Here is a 15,254-nt window from a genome sequence, read left to right as displayed (position 1 = left end):
GGGGATGGGGACCACAAAACTGGTTGGTAACATCTGTCTATAGGATGTCTGGGATCTATACAATATATATCAGAAGTCAGATTTAGGTCCGCTATTTTTGCAAACGAACATCTCCTTCGAGCCTGCTCTAAATGTTATTCCAAAATAATATTTCCACTTTATCATGTCTAAATTAAATTACTTAATTCCTGCAGTGATTAACGCGTATCAGGATTATCATGAATATTTATGTGAAAAAAAAAACAACAACAAATTAGAAACAAAATTATATTTAACTATTTACAAATAAATTATTTACAAATCAATAAATTAACAATCCTAAGTACACTGACTATAACACCGTGGCGTTCTCATATGCACACGCATTGTGTGTATCGTCGTCTAGCACGAAGTCTACGACCCGCTCCCCGATGGCGAGCGCCACGGCGGCCGTGCTGGCGGCGGGCAGGCGCGGCAGCACGGACGCGTCGGCCACGCGCAGGCGCCGCACGCCGCGCACCCGCAGCCGCGCGTCCAGCGCGCCGCCCAGCGACACCGTGCCCCCCGCGTGGTACACCGAGTACGTCATGTGCCGCGCGTAGCACGCCCAGTAACCTTCCTCCTCTCCGTCCGGACAACCCGCCAGCTTGTATTTAAACAGTGACGCGTTCTGTGCTCTGTACTCCGGCGTCTGCGTCAGGTCCTCCAGGATCCGGATCGCTCGCACTATCTCCTGCACATCGCGGTCGTCGTGCAAATAGTTGGGGCTGATCACCGGCGCGTCGTACACGTCGGCGCTCGCCAGCTCTATCCAGCCGCGGGAGTAAGGCTGCAGCACGGGCAACGTGACCACGATGAAGGCGCTCTTGTCGTTTTCCACCACCATCTGGTCCGCGACCTCGGGCACGTGTCCGATCACTCTGTCGTATATCGGCTTCGCGAGTCTGGCGAAACCGCGCTCCATGTACGCGTGGATGTACTGCGACGTCGGCACTTCACACTCCGGCCGGTCGTGGAGCAGCTGCTTCAATTTAAAGTCGTAGCATTTTGTATTCAGGAACGTGGTTATATCTGTGAGCCCCGAAGTCGACAGCGGGCCGCGCCGCGCCAGGAGCCATTCTAATCCCTCTATTACTTTTGATCCCACGGCTAATACATTAGATTTGGTCGGTTGATCGTTTACTTTCATATATACCAAAGGCGCAAAATGATCGGACAAGTCTCTACCGACGGGCAAATTCGCTTTGACTGGAATGTTATGCTTTCGCAAATGCTCTGCTGGGCCGATACCGGACAGTAATAATAAATGAGTCGAACCGATCGTTCCTGCGCTGAGAATGACTTCCTTTTTCGCGTACATCCGATATATTTCGTTATTGCGAATCACTATAACACCTCTGGCCGTGTTACTCTCATCGATTATAATCTTCAAACATTTTGTGTTTTTGAGGAGGCGTAAGTTTTTACTGACGCCGGGAATATTGAGATAAGATTCGGCCGTGTTGACGCGCTCACCGTTCGCGGTGAAAGCGAGAACTTTCGATACACCGATTTGTGACGCCGCGTTAATATCCGCGTTGAAAGGAATATTGAGAGCATTGAATCCTGTTATGATCCTTTTCTGCCATGGATTGTTAACTTCCTGGAAGTATCCGATAGGAACGACTCCAGACGTGTTATGATACGGGCGCGATGACGCAGGTAATTTGTGGAGGTCTCGTAACCCTTCGTATCGCAGGAAATACGGTTTGAAATCTTCCCAGGTCCAGCCGGGCAGGTCATATTCGTAGTTGAGTGGGCTGCCGCGTGTGTACATCATGAGGTTGATGGCGGTGGAGCCCCCGAGCACGCGGCCGCGCGCGAAGCGGCACGCCGCGCCGCGCGACGCCAGGCACGACACATTGTTGGGCCGCGTGCCGTACGCGTAGTCGTAGCTGCTGCCGATCAGAGCACCCCCCGAGCCAGGCACCTGGGGAGACGAGATGTGCTAATGAATATCTTCATAAATTCATGTGACAATTTTATCTATTAGTCAGTTATTTAGGTATAAAGTTTGAAACAACAACGAAAATCTGTTCCTAAAAAACAGTAACCATATAAGGGTAGGGATAAGAAAACTGCATTTAAAAATATCCGAGTTAGGTACCTACCTACGTTAAAATACGGATATCGAATCTAGGCGTTCTGAACAATAAAAATTACATTAAATATTATTAAAATTAAATTATTCTCGGTAATTGCCGCTTAAGTAATTGGACACAATACATTGTAAGAGCACGTACTTTGGTAATAATTCCCGGGTCTCCGCCAGCCTCTATCAGCAGCACGCTGTGGCCGGCCAGCGCGAGCCGCGCCGCCGCCGCGCCACCCGCCGCGCCCGCGCCTACCACTATGTACTCGTATTCTTCACCATCTGGAAATAGACAGGCATTTCTTGTTATGTTGACAATGCAGAATACTCCTTCCTGAGTATATTTGGTAGGATTTCGATGTTAAAATGTATTATTTGAAGGTTAAAATGTTTGTTGTTAAAATACGATGATTTAATCGTAATATTACTGTAAGTCCTTCAAATTAAGAGCCTTATACGTAACATTTACCGATGAAAACCCGTTTAAAACTGCGGAACAATTAAAAGAAATCCATTAAAGTCGTACATTTCTATACTACGATGCTCTAAGTTCTAACTTACCGTTAATTTTATCGTCAAGTAAGGACCGAAGAATATCAGCAATGTAGTTCAGCTTTGATGTGTGTTCTGTGAAACACAGTAACGTCAGCATCGCCAAAGTTACTGCAAATACAAACACTACGTTAAAATAACAAATTATTTTCTACATTTATCTTCTTATATATAAAAACTAGCGGTCCGCCCCGGCTTCGCCCGTGGTACATATGAAAAATAGATGTTGGCCGATTCTCAGACTTACCCGATATGCACAGAAAATTTCATGAGAATCGGTCCACCCGTTTCGGAGGAGTATGCAGACTAACATTGTGACACGAGAATTTTATATACAGGGTGTCCCAAAAAGTAGTGATGAACGATAGCTGGGAGGTAGAGGACCAAGAGGGCTATCCGAATCACCCCCATATGTGTTATGCGATTTTATGTATTTTCGGAGTTATTACATTTTTTTCAATTTTTCATCTATCGCCAAGTACGATGAGATTTTTATTTATGGTGACGTGAATTATTGCGCTAGATGCTTGATTTTTTTTGTGTGCTAAGCTGAAAGATAGGTCAATTCAGTATGGTAACATTTACTATCGTTAGATCTTCGAATGGAATAAAAAAAAAGAATTAAATGCCAAGGAAGATAAAATTACCCAGTATGTTCATAACTTCAAGGGCCCATAAAAAAATAAAATCACATGAAAAAGGTTTTCCATTTGGCTTTTAAAAACTTGCTCTATCGATCAGGTAGCTACCCTAAAAATTTCATTTTATTATTCTGAAGGCTTCAATCGAAAAATTGAAATCTAAATGTGGTAAGTGGAAAATTTTTATTAACATGATGATCATTAAAACCAATAAATAGGTGTTAAATTACCAGAATTTTTTTAAAATAGCCCCGCTGTTGCTGAATGCAAGTGCGACATCACCGTAAAAAGTTGTCTTTTTAAAGTCTGAATGCTCTTTTATCATTTTTAATGGTTTCTTCTGCAACTATGAATTTCCGGGTTATTTCGTCCAAATTGTGGCAGTCTCTCGTCTTTGTAGTATTCCCACGGAAAAAATTCAATAGGGTTTATGTCCGGAGACCGTGGAGGCCAGGCTAAAGGGCAAAAATACTCTGAAAGATGGATTGGTCGTTGCAGCCTGCGCATGCGCCGGTGATGCCTGCTTTAAAGCCTGGCCTCCACAGTCCCTCGACCTTAACCCCATTGATTTGTTTTAATGGGGATACTAAAAAGACCTCGGCCACTTGAGAGAATGCCACAATTTGGACGAAATAACCCGGAAATTCATAGTTGCAGAAGAAACCATTAAAAATGATAAAAGAGCATTCAGACTTTAAAAAGACAACTTTTTACGGTGATGTCGCACTTGCATTGAGCAACAGCGGGGCTATTTTAAAAAAATTCTGGTAATTTAACACCTATTTATTGGTTTTAATGATCATCATGTTAATAAAAATTTTCCACTTACCACATTTAGATTTCAATTTTTCGATTGAAGCCTTCAGAATAATAAAATGAAATTTTTAGGGTAGCTACCTGATTGATAGAGCAAGTTTTTAAAAGCCAAATGGAAAACCTTTTTTATGTGATTTTATTTTTTTATGGGCCCTTGAAGTTATGAACATACTGGGTAATTTTATCTTCCTTGGCATTTAATTCTTTTTTTTATTCCTTTCGAAGATCTAACGATTGTAAATGTTACCATACTGAATTGGCCTATCTTTCAGCTTAGCACACAAAAGAAATCAAGCATCTAGCGCAATAATTCACGTCACCATAAATAAAAATCTCATCGTACTCGGCGATAGATGAAAAATTGAAAAAAATGTAATAACTCCGAAAATACGAAAAATCGCATAACACACATGGGGGTGATTCGGATAGCCCTCTTGGTCCTCTACCTCCCAGCTATCGTTCATCACTACTTTTTGGGACACCCTGTATATAAAAATGAATCACAAAATTTGTTGGTAAGCGCATAACTCGAGAACGGCTGAACCGATTTCGATAATTCTTTTTTTATTATATTCCTTGAAGTACGAGGATGGTTTTTATGTAGAGAAAACGTAAATATGTACCACGGGCGAAGCCGGGGCGGACCGCTAGTTCTAAATGAAAATAGCATCTAAAGGAATTTTAAATCAATTCGTTATTTGAATAAAGTTATACTTAAACAAAACAACCCCAGTGTTCGAAATTTATGAAGCGAAAAGAACAAAAAAACAAGAACAAAAATGAAAATTCTATTAAATTATGCATTTTTTGTTAGATTAGGTACTAATTAATGGAATAACAACATAATGTATAATCATGAAATTAGTTGGACTAAACAAGAAAAACTAAGATGCTGATGGCGTCACAACTTATATTATATTACAAGCTGTGCTCCGCGGTTTTACCCGCAGTGCTCCGCTCCTGTTGGTCTTAGCGAGATGATATAATATAATATGCCTTCCTCGATAAATGAGTCATCTCATCTAATAACGAAAGAATTTTTCAAATCGGACCAGTAGGTAGTTCCCGAGATTAGCGTGTTCAAACAAACAAACTCTTCAGCTTTATAATATTAAGTAGTTTAGATTATTAGCTAGGTATCGATTTTTTTATTTCCGCGATTTTAGTATTATTTTAATTGTGTACATAGACTATAATAAAACTTATGTAAGTACTCTCTACTACAATTCTGATGATACAGCATAGTTTCAGCTGTAGCACATGCCAAAGAAATGAACATACAGACTTATGGTAGCAGAGAATGTTTTTATAAATTATATAACATTGAAATCAGCCTGTAAAACATAGATGAGGGTTAGTCGGTATATTGTTCTAATTCCGGATCTTAGACCATTCATATTTGTATAATTTTAGAAGAAATCTGTAGACAAAATATTAGTCTGTTGATCGAAATCCATGTATGCTACAATAGCCTATCTATCGGTTACGAAAGGTCAAAGGTTTAATTAAGGAACACATTTTAATATTCTAAAGTTATATGATAGGTAACAAACTGAGTTGTGGGCGGCTCTACGAATTTGGTTATAATTATTCATAACCCAGTTGTAATCGACAAAGACTCGATTTGAACTTCAAAGTCCAACCAAAAGGTTCGACTTTTCCCAATGACTTTGACTCATTCAATGTCGAACTAAGCAAATTATGTTACATAGATATTTCCTAAGCTTTTTTTGTAACACACGATTTATGAACCGGTATAAGAAAAATGATAAAAACCCATACGATATAGGATTAATACAAGAAACAGTAGGTATAGTAATGTAAAATTCATGAATACTTCTTAATCCGATGCTAGGTATATACGGAACTCTTAACATTATTAATACGAAATAAACCTAAATCTACATCATTTGTATCGGTAATCGCCTTTAAAACGGTTAAAATTTGAATTTTGAATTTTAACCAGCCTAGAAGGCATTTGGCTAACAGCAATTTGTAAATAAAGCATCGGATAGCTAAATCTTCAGAGAATTGCACGCCTCATAAGCGAAGCGTTGAGGTGGGTACTACTGTCACTTCGCGCAAAACATCTGATTTTTCAAACTTAAAATGTCTTTATGTATCATACATTGCACTTGTTTACGGTCAGCAAACATCAGGGCCAATAAATGGTCACCGAATATAGCGTAGCTTGCCCCCGGGCCGGAGAGACATTGCATTCTGTCTCGGAATTACTACAATTCGACTTTGGAAGTCACTTTCCAATCATTTAAAATCTATAGGTACTTAATAATATAATAAAGTTGAAGAGTTTGTTTGTTTGTTTGAATGCGCTAATCTCGGGAACTACTGGTCCGATTTGAAAAATTCTTTCGGTGTTAAATAGCCCATTTATCGAGGAAGGCTATAGGCTATACATATATCATCTCACTGAGACGAATACCGCGGAGCACGCAGCTAATATGTAGATAAGAAATAGTCCTTATTTATCGTTTTATTAGAATCTTTAGACTTTGTAATAGAAAACAATAAGTATAGGAAATCAATATAAAATATTACTTGTGCTCTTTTAAAGTAAAGATTTTTTGCAAAATATTTTTTTTTACTGTTTAAGTTACTCGTAGCTCTGTCTACGGTCGGCCGATTCTATGAATAGAGTTTAGAATCCAGTTCTAGCCAAAATTATCAACATAATATAAAATAGAGAAGATAACAAGCAATATTGTCGCAAATAACCTAACCACAGAGTTAGATAGGAGGTTTGGGAGTCATTACAAGCCGTTGTTTTTTCACCAAATTTCTCAAATTAACTTTTTTCTATTATTTCGTAAATTCGTTTTTTGTTTCGAAATTCCCTTGTTGAATACGTTTTACGACTTTCAAGTCGCAGGAAGAAAAAAGTATTCCGGAAAAAGGGATCCCATATAAGATCAATTTTGTTGTCCATCTGTCTGCCTGTCTTGACAAAAGTCAAGGCCCTTTTTCTCAGAAACGCGCCGAGGTATCGGGCTAAAATTTATATCAAACACTAATAATGAAAAAATCAAACTTCTGAACTAACACAATCAAAAGATACAGCCAATTAAGTTGCAAATGTGGGACATTCACAAGGGCATCATAACCCACTGGGTATTTGAACAAAACAATGTATTATATGCATAGGTAAAAGAAAAAGGTTTGTACGGAGCTCCCACAGCACGGACCCGAATCGCACTTGGCCGGTTTTATTTACATTCAGTACACTGATCGAATTTCCTTACGGACGTGCCTAGCCAATTCACCCTGTTTTACTAATACGATGTCTCGAATATATCGGTTGAAACATAGGTACCTATTTACAATAATAATATGATGTAAAACATCCTTGTGCACTTACAAAATTTGAATTGTAGACTGTGTACTGTGTAGGTACGTGCATCTGAATAATTAGAGTTCCCAAATGCATTTCATGAATATTATATGTTCAAAAGCAGTCGTTATCGTTTTGCGTTCTATAATATTATCATTTAAAATTTAAATTATATGAAGCCTTATCTAAGTTCGCTAGTTAGTATACATTTCAACTGAAGCTGGACTCCGAATCCAAATTCCAGACAATATAATTATTTACCGTTACATTATATTATACCTTTGTCTATGTTTTGTTAAATATTGTAATGTAAGTACCTAGTAGACCTGTGTAGGTTTTTCACTGTAATTATTGTCTGAGTGTTATATGTAACCTTCTTCTTTTTTACATAATAAGCGTTTTCTTCATCATTAGTAGTTAAAAAGTTAGGTAAAATATTACACTTTATATAGTAGGTATAGTATGAAATTTTAACAGTCTATCAAAGAAATGCTAGTAGCCGTATCATATTTTCATAAATATCTGCTGGTCGCTTATTCATTCGATATCACACACAAAATTTACCTCCCCCTTTACGAAATCTTTCTTCAGTGCCATGTTTTAAAAAACGTCTGAGGTTTTTTGTTGCTCCAGCATCAGAAGCAATTACCGATAGGAGTTCGGCCCGTCGCCACATATTTGAGCCATTGATCATTTTAAGGTATTTTATTGTGTATTTATATAATATCTAACACTCTCCCACTGTTCGCAAAATAAAATTAAGGTGCACATTATATTTTTTCTCTACCTATGCTACATAAACACACTTTCATAATTATATGTATCATTAATTAATACTGAATCATTGCATCTGTACAGTCACGTGGTCTCCTCTGAAAATCAGTGCAGCAATACATTTTAAATAATGGTTGCTGCTTTGCTGACGGGGAGTCCTTTTTGCCTCCATTACTATCTTTTTTTTTCTGTTTTGTGTATTAATTACTAAGAGTTACATGGTGGCAAATAAAACGCTTTCTATTTCTAAAAGCCTTTCAAGCTTCCATCTCATCAAATAACGACAGCTTATCAAGATAGAAAAATGTGTACTGTGTACTTTATATGTTATTTATCCTTTAGAACTAGTAAATATATCTAAGTCTAAAAGACTTGTAATTCTCTGCACGTACACCCTATCCGATGCGAAATTTCAAATTACCTATGTACTTGCTCAGTGATACTACGCTGCGGCGTGGCTCTACTCGCTAATTACGAGTGACGGGAGGAATACTAAACAATTATCAGCTAAACGAGATATAGTAATAACTGAAAAAAGAATGTTATTATCTATTAAGTTTATTAATATAGACAATACTTTGAGAAATGTAAGATTTTTCAAACACTAGAACGTTGACCTTCGGATTAAACAGAAAAAGCGGATGCTTATATAGGTAAGTGGGGTTTGATTAGAACGGCAAAATAATAATATCTGTATCTGCATTTCACTAAGAAACAACAACTGCAAACAATGAGAGCGAGTGTTTGTTCTACGAAGGATCCTTCATTTCTTGGACATTTCCATTATTGAAGATCCTCGATGCTTTAAATATGGTATGATAAGTGCATAAAATTACGTTTTGAATGGATACGTAAACGGTAAAAGGTAGGAAATTATCATATTTAAGGAGGGTCCTCAGTACATAGAAATTGATCAGTTTTCCGATAGGTTTATCCTACTTAATGATAAAATAATCTATACATACTTATAATAACTATAATAAGTAAATTGTATATTATAGACACAGGCTTTCCGCCGGCTGTATTGCCAGCGTTGTTAAGAGCTATCAAATTATAATATTATACTAAAACTTTGCTCTCCACCGACTCCACCACCATAAGAACAGGTAAAAATCAGTGCAATCTTGAAAACTTACCAAATACTAATAATTGAATTCGCTTGATATCCAATATCTTCTGCAGCAGCCGAGCTGACCTCTCACCAATAACCTCATCAGGCAGCAAGTTGTCTGCTACTCGTCTAAAAAATTGTATAATAAGTAGCTAAGTATATAAAATATAATGTTTTTGGCGGGATATACCCATTAAATTAATAAAATTTTTTAACGTTACATTGCTAAATGCAGAATAATGCTGACAAAATTTCAAAAGAACCACCTACCTAGAAGACATCATAATATTTCAGATTTTCCAAAAAATAACGCGTCTAAATTCACGACTACAACAATAATTATTGACCTATTAACTAACTCACTCTAACTCACTAATCAACTAATTAAAACTCAAGTAAACCGAAGCAGTGGCCACAACCAACTAAAGTGTAACATGTATCCAACGATAATATAAGATGAGTTGCATAAATTAAAATATTCATGTCTAAGGTAATGAGCCGTATTGGCGCTAATCTTCGCTCAGGATCTTCCGACTTTAATATGGAAATGTAAACACCACACCTCAAACAAAGTTTTTTAGCCGTCTATCAATATCACAAACGTTTAGTCTACGCTTTAACAATTTGAAAGCTGTGAAAAACAAGCATTACATATTATGCATTACCTACATTTATCATTGTTTCGAAAAATAGATAATATATTTTGTTTGTTCAATTAGAGATGTGGTAAATGTCAGGTTATTATCATTTGCGGCACGTGAGGAAGCTCTCATCGATGTACGAATATTTTCGTCGTGAATTAGCTAAAAACATCCAGGATATGTCTCAGGGAAATGAGGATATCAGAGATTTTACGAAATCCCTAGTTAGGGACACCAAGAAGATGTAGATAATAATATATCGTACTCTTTCACTTTAAATGTAGTGAAATCAACAGTAAATTAAGTTTAGTTCGTTTAGTTTCAGGTAAGCCTCATTAAAATGATGCAATTTTCAGTACATCTGCATCGCAACAACTGACTAGTTATCAACAATTCTATAAAAATCTATACTTACTAATACATATTATAAAGCTGAAGAGTTTGTTTGTTTGCACGCGCTAATCTCAGGAACTACTGGTCCGATTTGAAAAATTCTTTCGGTGTTAGCCTATAACTTGTATACGTAGTATATTATTATTAGTCTGTGCAATAAGTAAGCTTCAAATTACGGTCAAGTGTTTAATAGCTGTGTTTTACCTGAAAATAAAACACATATTAAATACTTACCTATATTTGAAGCTTACACTTAACGTCCACCTGTTGTGGATTTCGACTCAATCTTAATCTTAATACTATTATAAAGGCGAAAGTTTGTAAGGATGTATGGATGTATGGATGTTTGTTACTCTTTCACGTAAAAAATACTGAACCGATTACAATGAAATTTAGCACACATAGAGAGGGTAACTTGGATTAACACATAGGATAGGTTTCATCCCGGAAATCCCACGGGAACGGGAACTATGCGGGTTTTCCTTTGAAAACGCGGGCGAGGCCGCGGGCGGAAATCTAGTGAAAAATATCCAGCGCCCGCACATTATTATCGTGCGCCCCGCCACCTGGTGGAGAGGTGTGCGAGAGAGATAGCATACATACAACGGAAAGAGAGGGAAAAATAGGCGGAAAAAGCTAGGTGCCTTCTCAATAAGTAAGCTTCAAATATAGGTAAGTACATATTTAATATGTGTTTTATTTTCAGGTAAAACACAGCTATTAATGGAATGCATAATGTATGCGGGACGCTCTAGATAGGTATTAAAATGATACTATAATTCACTGGCTTTCTACTATGCCTAGCAAGAGAACCAGAGCCTCATAATCAATATTGTATAATAAAGATTTGTTTTATTTATTTATTCTCAACAATAATAATAGGTATGATTTTCTGCAAAAGTTTTCCCAGTGTGCCCGCAAGACATTTTAAGATTTCTTTGGTAACTAATCGATTAATTTGTAAACTTATTTTCGGTGCTATTTTAATTTCTCTAATTACTGTCTTCCGTAATGTAAGTTCGTAATCCCATCATGCTACTTAAATGAATATTATAGAGAATTTTTCAGTACTGTTTGTGCATTGGCATGCAAAATAATTATTAAACTTCTACGTTATGAGGCGTGAAAAAAACAACATTACGGATTTCCCGAATATAATCCCCTCTAATGAAAAAAATATAAGAATTTTACTACGCAATTCGGTATGAAAAAAACACATCAAATTTTTTTGCTACCTGACGCCACCAACTTCAGTATACCTAACTGTGAAATTTGAAAAAAATTACATAAAAAATGCTAGGCAAGATGCTAGGTATAATACACTAATATCTATAGTTTTTTTTTTTATAATTCCATGGATACAAGTGTATAATATCTATAGCTGTACCCGAAAAGTTGGGCCCCGACTTCAAAAGAACAAGGACCAGCTTCTTTACTTTGAAATAATAAGCCAACTAGATGGCGTGGCGGTGTAAAAATAATACACAGACATTTTGTCGAAATGTTATTTTAAAAAAATAAAAGCGATATCGTGATATATTCTTTTTAACCAAATTAATTTTATAACGACGTACGGAGTACATAAAATTTAAATCACAGATTTAAATATAATGTGACAGTAGTTTAATTTTGACTCTGTTGATTCGCTGTCTACGGTTTTGACGTTTAAATACCGACTTGTCATTTGTCAAAATAAACGCAAATTGCGAAATGCGAATTGCAATACTCAAATTGACCAAATCCCAATTAATTAAATACAAGGTATTAACTTTCGAGTAATAACAATAAGTATTCAAATAAATATTACTTTATGTAGGAATTAGGGTAACAGCTGTTGCAGTTCTAAGAAAAGTTTCAATATTTTGTACTCAAGACGTATTGATTCTCGTTTTTTATTATTGTTTATGCTCTTGAACAACGGTAATGGATAGTACTACTTGAACTGGTAAACATGAACGGTGACCAAAGCCCCGGCAGCCCAATTGACATCAGCGACCGAGAGCAAGCCGTACTGATGGATCCCATCGACCACAACAGAGCGCGGTACCCGTATTGTATCGTTTGGACCCCTATTCCTGTTTTGACGTAAGTTTATATTGCTTTGTATTTAAAAAAATTAGTTTCGATATATTATGTACTGCAAAGCTGCTTTCTATTCAGTACCTCAGTCAAATTTCATTCATTCTAAAGGAAAATTCAAAACACGCAGAAATGTTAATTATATATTTTATACCTTTGAGATTGTATTGATGTAGGTACTTAAATCCTATTAAAACATTGTGAAAAATGCAGAATTATCACTGTTATCATATTATAATGACTATCTTATAATTCAGTTTGAGGGATGTTTTCTTACCAAGAGTTTCAAGCTATATACTTAAAAAGTGTGTAGTAATCATATTTAGCATATTTTTGCAACTTCCATTATCAGAATAAAAATTAAAACATCAGGAACTGACAATTTTTAAAAACAAAGATTTCAAAATAGAAACTGAATAATGCTGCATAATAATTATCAATTTCAGATGGATATTTCCTTTACTAGGCCACATGGGCATCTGCATGTCCAATGGAGTGATCCGTGACTTTGCCGGTCCGTACTTTGTGTCTGAAGACTTGATGGCGTTCGGGAACCCCACCAAGTACTGGCAGTTGTCTCCGCACAGAGCTGCCAACGGCCAGGCTGGCTGGGACGCTGCAGTTTCGGAGGCCTCCGAGATGTATAAGAAGAGAATGGTAATATATTTGCTCAATACAAGTTCTACATTGCCTACTTGGAAGTTTTGTTTTTAAGATTATTATAAATCTATAATATAAAAATGAATCCCAAAATGTGTTGGTAAGCGCATAACTTGAGAACGGCTGAACCGATTTAGATAATTCTTTTTTTATTATATTTCCTACGAGGATGGTTCTTATGTAGAGAAAACGTAAATATGTACCACGGGCGAAGCCGGGGCGGACCGCTAGTTACATATAAATTTTGCAAAACAATTCAATGTTCAGTTAAATATTTTTCTTAATTAGCCAAGCAACAGGTAATATTCAAACACCTCCAAATATATGAAAGATTTAGTATGCTAAATTTAAACATCTTTATGATTTGATACACATTTGGAGAAACATTAATTTTCTTCATTTCATTAAGTTAACTCGTCTTCTGCTTAAAAAAACAACTGCTAAAGATATATGATTTTTCTACCAGCACATAATATTCTATGACAACTGCCACTCCCACGTGGCGGCAGCTCTGAACATCATGAACTACAACGGCTGCAAGAACTGGAACATGGTCAAACTGGCCTTCTACATGATACCATACTCCAAGTATGTGAGGTAAGGAAACAATTATCATAGATGAAAAGCAAATTATAGTTTTTGAACATCCTATTTTATCATTTAAATTATAGGATTTAATTATATGACAGAAAAAGCATTGCAGGCATGCAGATTACAATATTATAAACTTAAGTAATTGGCATGGAATTCTTGCTATAACTTATAAAGATCTTCAATTTTCATTTATATGACTTCAATTTATTTACATTATAAATTTATTTCCCTTGATCTTTAACCCGTATTGTCAAGAAATCCAAAATATGACTGTAGGCAAATTAACAATAGAAATGCAAATAACTAACTTGAAAATGCTGTTTTAATTAATTTGTTCATTGACTTTGAAATGAAGTAAGCCTGTTTCGATTTTGTTCCTCTTGTCAGTAAATAACGAGCCACACAGTATTCGGATTTTTTTCTGTTCATTATTTGTTAATTAGTTATTTATTATTTTTTAATTCATTTATGTGTAGTTTTCCTTTGTTTTAATAAATATAACATTATTTTTTTATTTATTTCCAGTGGTTTTTCATTAACTTTCATCCTTCATTTATCACTATCTAATGAACAATATTCTTCATTAATATTTCAGCTTTGGAGCCTTCTTGAAGACATGGCTGCCGTTCTGCATCATAGTTGCGTTTATCTGTGGTTTGGCTGCCACTATATAAAGCCACTGTTCTCGTCTGGACACATGATATTCTTTCAATGGGTAGAAGGAGGATCTTCATTTTATTACCATCCTAGTCTAAATAATATGACTTAAAATATTTACTGGTATAGATATGTTTTTGTTCCAAAATATCTTGGTTTTAAGAATCTAGATTCTAGATATCACCAAGACTTATTATCAATTTGTTTAAGATTTGTATGTATTTGGAGGTCCAGTATGGGAATCTACGAAAGTATATTTTATAAGTTCACAATGAAGAAACCTTTTCTTTATATGACTTAGACATCATCCCATTATTTTTGTCACAGTAATCACCAAGACTTATTATCAATTTGTTTAAGATTTGTATGTATTTGGAGGTCCAGTATGGGAATCTACGAAAGTATATTTTATAAGTTCACAATGAAGAAACCTTTTCTATATATGACTTAGACACATCTTAGACATCATCCCATTATTTTTGTCACAGTAATATTCCTTTTTCTGTTTAGAATGTTATATAACTTTTTGATTAGCTATATCCTTCATGAAGGATCTTTAAATGAAAAAATAATAATTGATATGAAATATTATTATTTATTAGGATTTATTAATAAATATTTGTAATTTGGCTGGCTAAGTATAGCTTAGTCTCAAATCTATGGGAATATAGGAAAGACTTGTAGAATGTGAATTAATTTTTTAATTTTAAAAAATATAGGTTAAAGGTGTTAGCATTTTCTATTGATGTTATACCTACTCTTAAAGACTTCCCTTTTGGCTGAAATCTCTCTAAAAGTGGTATTTTTCTATTAACCTTTTACACTCTGTTTTCAATTGAATATTATTGATGTTCGACACAATTTGTATTTTAAATCA

General features: G+C 35.8%; 2 protein-coding genes across 2 annotated transcripts; one reads left to right on the top strand and one right to left on the bottom strand.

Moving 5' to 3' along the window:
* Positions 1 to 331: 331 nt before the first annotated feature.
* LOC149483700 (glucose dehydrogenase [FAD, quinone]-like) lies at positions 332 to 9,539 on the bottom strand. The gene is made up of 4 exons (XM_089702900.1): positions 9,379 to 9,539; positions 2,672 to 2,773; positions 2,262 to 2,392; positions 332 to 1,948 (listed from the first exon to the last, which is right to left on the bottom strand). Exons 2-4 carry the CDS (start codon positions 2,760 to 2,762, stop codon positions 332 to 334), a joined length of 1,839 nt encoding a protein of 612 aa, XP_089559026.1. The 5' UTR covers positions 2,763 to 2,773; positions 9,379 to 9,539.
* A 2,514-nt stretch (positions 9,540 to 12,053) lies between these two features.
* On the top strand, positions 12,054 to 14,533 carry LOC149483699 (transmembrane protein 222). The gene is made up of 4 exons (XM_089702869.1): positions 12,054 to 12,472; positions 12,913 to 13,123; positions 13,593 to 13,723; positions 14,316 to 14,533. The coding sequence occupies exons 1-4, from the start codon at positions 12,339 to 12,341 to the stop codon at positions 14,392 to 14,394; spliced, it is 555 nt and encodes a 184-aa protein (XP_089558995.1). The 5' UTR covers positions 12,054 to 12,338; the 3' UTR covers positions 14,395 to 14,533.
* The last annotated feature ends 721 nt before the right edge of the window (positions 14,534 to 15,254 follow it).

The sequence above is a fragment of the Colias philodice genome, chromosome 13 (assembly GCF_061535455.1).
Source record: "Colias philodice isolate Cphi_HAF_F1 chromosome 13, ilColPhil1 Martin Lab GWU primary, whole genome shotgun sequence".
In the NCBI taxonomy this organism is placed as follows: domain Eukaryota; kingdom Metazoa; phylum Arthropoda; class Insecta; order Lepidoptera; family Pieridae; genus Colias; species Colias philodice.
The sequence above is the reverse complement of the archived record's forward strand: the minus strand, read 5'-3'. Positions and strand labels throughout refer to the sequence as shown.

Bases quoted from the DNA above. Each gene is read 5' to 3' on its own strand.
- LOC149483700 (XM_089702900.1), bottom strand. From the start codon at position 2,762: ATGCTGACGTTACTGTGTTTCACAGAACACACATCAAAGCTGAACTAC. The intron at 2,393-2,671 runs GTAAGTTAGAAC...GTCTATTTCCAG, and splicing joins ACTTGACGATAAAATTAACG to ATGGTGAAGAATACGAGTAC. The intron at 1,949-2,261 runs GTACGTGCTCTT...TCGTCTCCCCAG, and splicing joins ACCCGGGAATTATTACCAAA to GTGCCTGGCTCGGGGGGTGC.
- LOC149483699 (XM_089702869.1), top strand. From the start codon at position 12,339: ATGAACGGTGACCAAAGCCCCGGCAGCCCAATTGACATCAGCGACCGA. The intron at 12,473-12,912 runs GTAAGTTTATAT...TATCAATTTCAG, and splicing joins ACCCCTATTCCTGTTTTGAC to ATGGATATTTCCTTTACTAG. The intron at 13,124-13,592 runs GTAATATATTTG...TTTTTCTACCAG, and splicing joins AGATGTATAAGAAGAGAATG to CACATAATATTCTATGACAA.